Source organism: Nestor notabilis, unplaced genomic scaffold, assembly GCF_000696875.1.
Source record: "Nestor notabilis isolate BGI_N333 unplaced genomic scaffold, ASM69687v1 scaffold25032, whole genome shotgun sequence".
NCBI lineage: Eukaryota > Metazoa > Chordata > Aves > Psittaciformes > Psittacidae > Nestor > Nestor notabilis.
The window spans coordinates 1-6364 of NW_009917342.1; the positions used below are offsets into that span (position 1 = coordinate 1).

The following is a 6364-nucleotide window of genomic DNA, read 5'->3' on the forward strand; positions in this document are numbered from 1 at the left end:
AAGGGGCAGTGTCCAGCACTGGCACCCAGCACCGTGGAAGGAAGGGGGGGCCTTGTCTATATACAAATCAGTATAAAATCCTAACGCGTACTAGTCATACAACATAAAACCGGGGGTAGGGCTGCGGCAGGGTCCGGCGGTCACCGCTGCAGTCCCAGTGAAGTGACCCTGGCAGCAGCCACACGTCTGCGCTCCTCCGCAGGTACAGTCAGTGTCCTTCAAAGCCTCTGGCCGCTACCAAGGGAGTGTCCCAGTGGAAACCCTCCTTCCTGGCCAGTGTCTCCCGTGCAGCAAAGGGCTGCTGTTGTGAGCTGTGTAAACATAGGAAATGCCATGGGATGAGCTCTACAGGATGGGGTCCAGGTTACTTAGGAGAGTGTACTCCTGTTCCAGGCTGGCTTGATGGCTTTTGGGGTGCTATTGCTAGAAGAGCATGGCCATGTTAAGGATTTAGTGGTTGCTCTTGCCTGCAAAGAACATGGCAGATGCTTTTACGTTGATAGCAACTGAAGCTGGGGCTGCTGGAACTGGAGAGGAGCAAACTTTGTCACTTGTGACAGAGACGTGTTGTGTCAGATGCTGTGCCTGGAAGGAAGCCAGTAATGGCAGAGAGAACCTGCTTTGTGGCTACTGGTGTAGGGGTGATGAAAGGGGAGTGTGGAGGACACAGGCATCCCCCTCATCTGAAGGAGTTGGAGGAAGGCACACAGCTGAAGAAGTCCTGGCTGATCTGGCGTGGGTAGCCCTCCAGCACCTTCACCTGCACTGGATCGAACTTCCAGTAATCTCGGCCTCTCAGGAAATAGGCAAAACCTGTGGGTGGTAGAGGAAGGGTTAGAACAGACAGGGTCTGCATGGCGCAGAGCTCTTCCCTAGCTGATGCTCTGCAGCATGTGCAGTACCAAAAGAGAACCTGGAAGAGGCAGGAGATACTGCTAGATTCATCACACTTGAACCCAGGCTTGTGGCTTACACTGTTCTTTCACGCTGCTTTAGTTTTGACAGGAGAATAAACAGTGTGAATTTTATTTTATGTTCCTGGTGGTTCCTGGTACCCATGTGGTGACCTGGCCCTGAGTGAGAAGAGGGTGTCTAGGATCTGAACAGGACCAGTGACGAGCTTCTGAAGATCTGCTGCATCTGTTACTGTAGGGATCTAGCCCTGGGATTTAGGCTCTGGAAGCAGTGGGGAGCTGTTCCATGGCATCCTTTTGAAGGAAAGAGAGAGTCACTGCCCCTGTCATCCCAAGCACCCTGCCTGTCTGCAGTGTTTCTGTGGCACTGACATACTGTCTTCACTCAGCATGGGACATATCTGGGAGAACTAGGCAATACCAAAAGCTGTTCATTCAGGACAGCTGCTGAGGCTGAAGTGAAGCATCTCTGCTGTCCTCTCATAAATTTCTCTGTCAGGAGCAGTAACATCTGGGTAGGACTCTGAAACCATTTCTTTATCAAAGTTTGAGTTCTCTCTATCGGACACTTAACTGTTGAATGTTGCAATTAATAATGATAAAACCCCAGAGTAGGCCATGTCCCTGCTGCACTGACCAAACTCGTCCTGAAAAGCTGCGTCGATCTCCTGAGGGACACCGCGCCAGTCAGCCATGGTCCGAGGGTAGATGTTGTCCACCTGGCGTGTGTGAGGGTGGAAGCGCCAGTAGTTGCCTCCACCGAAGATGTAGATCTTGTTCTTCTCAGCCCCCCACACCAGAGCTGCCTGCACAGGGGATGCAGGGAGGCCCAGCTCCACAATTGGAGTGGGACCAGATACCCGTCTCTCACCATCATAAATCCAGTACTGAGAATCTGGTGAGGGGACAGAAAAGGGAGACAAAGGGTCAGAAGCTCTTTTTGTATCTGATAATTTGGCAGTGAACTGCACAACTGGAGCTGGTGCTTTGGCAGAGTTCCCAGGGGAAGCTGTGCAAAAACCCCACCAGTGTCATGGACACTGTCACTGACAGATGCCATCAGTGCAGAGAGTTGACTTCCCACCTCAGTCCAACCCAGAGGGTGTCAGTGGTGGGATGAGCAGGACTATTATAGCAGCTGCCTTTTCTCTATCTGTGGAAGTTACAAGGAAAGACTTGTCTGGAGGGACCAGCCTCCACCCTGCAAACTCCATGCTTGGAGAACATATGTGGGCATGCACAGGCATAAAGGGGGCACGCAACTGTAGAGGAGCAAGCTACAGAAACCAGGAAGAATTGCCAAGCTGAAATAGAGACTGGAAGCCTATTACCAGATAAGGTTAAAATGGCAAGCTCTGTAACTAGTCTATGGCATGTAATACTTTCCCCTTATCTCATTTTAACTCATGGTAGGAGCCTGCCATTTTAGCACTGTAAGTCCTTGTGTGCACGTCAGGTGCTAAGTGACCTGTTTACACAGGAGCACTGCCTGCAGAGCCCCATGATGTGCCTTCTGGTGCTCATGGTGTGTAGACGGGGTGTGCACACCCAGGGCACCTGGGTACCTTCCTCATTCTGCATCCTTGCTATTAAATTTACTCTTGGAAAGAGCATTAAAGAAAACAGTGGAGCTGTTTTGGCCTCGTTGTTCATTGTTAGCCTTGAACTCCAGAGGAGACCAGGAGGAGGTCTGCCCCCACCATGGGTTTTTAATCCCTATGGTGGCCAGAGGTTGTCTGGTTCTGCACGCAGGCTCCATGTAGGCTCATTTGGTCCTGGGGCACTAGAAAAGCTCCACATGCTCGTGGTCTCTGAGGAGCAGAAAAGATGCAGTGCCTTGGGACACAGACACAGGAGTTTCACAACCAGTGAAGCTGCCTGAGGTTCTCTTCTGGCAGCGATTACCAGGACAGCCAGGAAGATGGAGCCCTTCTGCCAGCAGCATTGCCAGGGCAAAGCCTCAAAACAAATGTTTGTGTTCCAGGGGAGAATGAGATATTGTGGCTGTGTATAAAAGTGACAATATCTGCTACAAAATTTAAACAGAGAAAGAAACAAATAACAAGGATCACTGGATTGCTGAGGATGCCCAGAAGGTTTATCCTCCCAGGAACTTGTTGGGTCCTGAATACCCCTAAGTAAAGAAGATGCATTTCTGAGCTGTCTGATCCCAGTCCAGCTCTTACCTTGGAAAAACCAGATATTGCCCAGAGGGTCCTCGAAGGTGGCATCGACAGAGCTGGGGATCCCCTGCCAGTGGCGGGGGGGGACTGCAGCTTTCCCGCTCGAAGCCGCCACACATAGCGGGACTTGAAGAAGAACAGCTCCCCTCGGATGGTGGATGCGGCGTCGAAAGCTGTGTCACAGGCGTTGGGCTGCACCACCTGCCAAAGCACAGCCTGTCAGGTGAGGGGCTCCTGGGAGCCCTCCTGGTTCAGTGCATGGGAAGCCCCCATACCCAGGCAACTGTCCCGCTTTCAGCCAGTGTTGGTTGGGCATGTGCTGCCCAAAGATTCCCTCCCCACACATAGAATCATGGAATAGCTAGGGTTGGAAAGGACCGTGACATCATCTAGTTCCAACACCCCAGCCCAGCTGGCAGTGCCAGTGTGGGCTCCAGACCTGGGCTCGACGCATGGGTGGAAGACAGACACGAAACCACATGTAAGCCTGTTGCTGGCCTCTTGGTGAGGACAGCCCCAGCTGTGGTGGTAAAGGAGGACACACAGTCTGCTCACTCACCTCCACGTTGGTGATCTCATTGGTTTCAAGGCCTGCCTGGGGCAGCTCTGCTGGTTGAGTTGGGGTTGGGGCAGGATCCAGTCTGGGTTTCCCATAAAGGTACTGGATACCTTGCTTGTCATCCTCGCTTAGGCTCAGCGGGTAGCGGAAGATGTAGAAAGGAGACATGAGTGACTTGGAGACAGCCGTGTGCTGCAGGCCCAGGACGTGGCCAAACTCATGAGCAGCCACTTGCAGGAGGTCAGTGCCTGCAAAGGGAAAAGATGGGAGATGCTTTTGCCTGCTTGTGTGTGGGATGCCTGCCTCCCAGGCTCACCTCTACCAATTACCAGCCATTGCTGTAGGATTCTAACACAGGGAAAGAGAAATCTGCCTCACTACAGTGCTCCCAGGTTGTTGTTCCTGCACTTTCCCTATGTAGCTCTACGCCGTGTTTGTGTTTTTCTAAGGAGTAAAAGGGCATAATTAATGGACCCACTGTTTTCACTCAGGAGCACCTGAGTGAATTCATACACTCAGATATTAGCCTGGGCATGTTGGTAATTTGCAATTCTGTCGCCAGGGGCTCCTGCACCTCATCGGCTAGCAGGAAGAAAAGAATGCTCTGTGCACGTTTGGAAAGGAGAGATTTGCACAGAGAAGGAAGTCTGGCTCCTAGACATAGGTGGAGGTGTGGTAAGATTGGGTGTTGTCCACCCAGCAGTTATCTACAGCTGTAGTGCATCAGGTCCCATTTAGATTATGTCCACTAAACCCTCCGGGATTAAAATTTGCTAATGGCTGTTGTCACAGACAGCAGAGGGAGCTCATTTATTGCTTGTGTGTGGACTGGAATGTGTCAAGAAGGTGACATTTAGAAATAAGTCCGTAAAAAATTATCCAGTGTCAAGGCCTGGGCCTTCTTCACCAGACTGAAGTAGATTTATGGGAGATCATGTTTTAGGAATACAAGACCTTCGAGCATCTAGAAAAGGAGGGGGAGGTGGGGAAGTGGATTTCAGTGTGGCAAAATGTGTCATTTGGCAAGTGGTGTTTAGCTTCTAATGGATCCTTTTTGAAGTTGATAGATTTCAGGGAAAGCTGGAAGACAAGCACATTAAGCAGCACAGCCTATGAGCGGAGGCTGGTTTTTGACAAGTCCCAGCTTATTCATTCACTCTCTTTCAGCCAGAAATTCTCCAAGCTGCAGCCCAACTGATGGGAAAGGCAGGGACGTGAGTCAGGCAGCCTCACTGCTCCAAGCAGGATTTCCCCGCTGGCTCCAGGGGAGCAGGTCACTTCTCAGCACCAGGATAGGATGGGATGGGATGGGGCAGGGGTGATGCAGCTGGGAGGAATGCCTGGGAAGGGTGGAGGGGAAGGTGAGCCCCTATTATTGTTTAGCTTTATATTGAACTGATGAATTTGCACAGCACTGACCCAATTAAATCGACACATGTAGGTCAGCTGAGAAAGTGGGATTTCTGTGTCAGTGATTTATTACGAACTCTCAGACACTGTTGTTTAACTTGGCAGGCTCCTCACTTGATGCTTTCCAGTGTTGGCAGATCAGCTGTGCTGTTGTCAGATTGTCAGGGGGAGGTGAACAACAGTACGCCTGAAGGAACAGTGCTGGGAGCATATCTGTGTCCCTCACAGGCCCTCTATGTGGAGCCCCGTGTCCTGCTCAGCTCTAGGGTGACCCCAGGGCACATCTCAGCCCTCCTTGTACTTCTGGTTTCCTACCTGTAAAATGAGGCTAAGAATTTCCCCTTCTCACTCAGAACTGTCAAGGGTTTATCCATGTTTATATTGTAAAGCTCTTTTCAGCATATTAAATGGCAATTAGCTGCAAAGAGCTTTTACAATATTTATTTATGGAAGATGTCGGGGGGGTGGGGGGTGGGGGGGGAAAGGCTATGGAATAAGGCTGGATTCTGATGGGAACTGGCATCTGGTTTAAGTTCCTGGGTTGCCTCCAACACTGTCTTTGTGGGAGAATGCAGGAAATTCTTCAGCAACACAGGCAGCCCCAGCAGAAGGTGAGAAAAGGCAGAGCCCACCCTTCCTCAGGAGCAGAAATGCTTCTGCAGAGAGGTCTGGTGCTCTGTGGTTCTTGTTTTGGGTCAGCATGGGCAGGGTCCTGTGCCCCATGCAGAGAGTCAAGCTGATGTGCAATTGACAATGACATCAACTTCTGGGAAGCCCATCTGAGCCCTGAACACCAACATGGGCAAACTGTTTGGGAAACAAGAGAGAGAGGCAGGGGGTTAACTTGGGCGTTGTGGTTGTTTTTTGCCCCTGCAGATAAACAGGGAAGGAGGAGGAGGACCTCATCTGAGTTAATTTTGGTGGGTCTTGCAGAAACTGATGCTTTGGACACTGATACAGGTGGTCCCAGGTGGTGCTGCAGTATCTCATGAGATACTGTGACACTAGACTCTGAGTGCCCCAGCACAGAGCTACCAGCTTGATCTATTATTAGCAAAAGGGAAAAAAAAAATAAAAGTAGAAAAAGAGTCTTGACTCGATGTGGTGGTGTGGTCAGAGCATTCCCAGGCCACAGGGACACAGAGGTGGAGCCTGCGCAGTTTCCCTTTATGGACTTGTTTGAGAGCAGATGGTGAACAGCACATGAGAGACTGGGGCTGAGACTGTCTTTTGGAAGACAATTGTGTCACCCCATGCTTGAGCCAGTTTTCCTTCATCCTTTCCCTCCTTTATTTCTA

At 50.8% G+C, this 6364-nt stretch overlaps 1 protein-coding gene across 1 annotated transcript in view; it reads right to left on the minus strand.

Annotated features, from left to right (window-relative positions):
* Nucleotides 1-679: 679 nt before the first annotated feature.
* LOC104401574 (stromelysin-3-like) overlaps nucleotides 680-6364 on the minus strand; it is a gene marked incomplete at its 5' end in the record, with an annotated part of 8747 nt that continues 3062 nt past the window's right edge. The window contains 5 exon segments of the mRNA XM_010009187.1: nucleotides 680-813; nucleotides 1552-1809; nucleotides 3101-3181; nucleotides 3184-3289; nucleotides 3657-3904. Coding sequence (XP_010007489.1) covers nucleotides 680-813; nucleotides 1552-1809; nucleotides 3101-3181; nucleotides 3184-3289; nucleotides 3657-3904 — 827 coding nt within the window.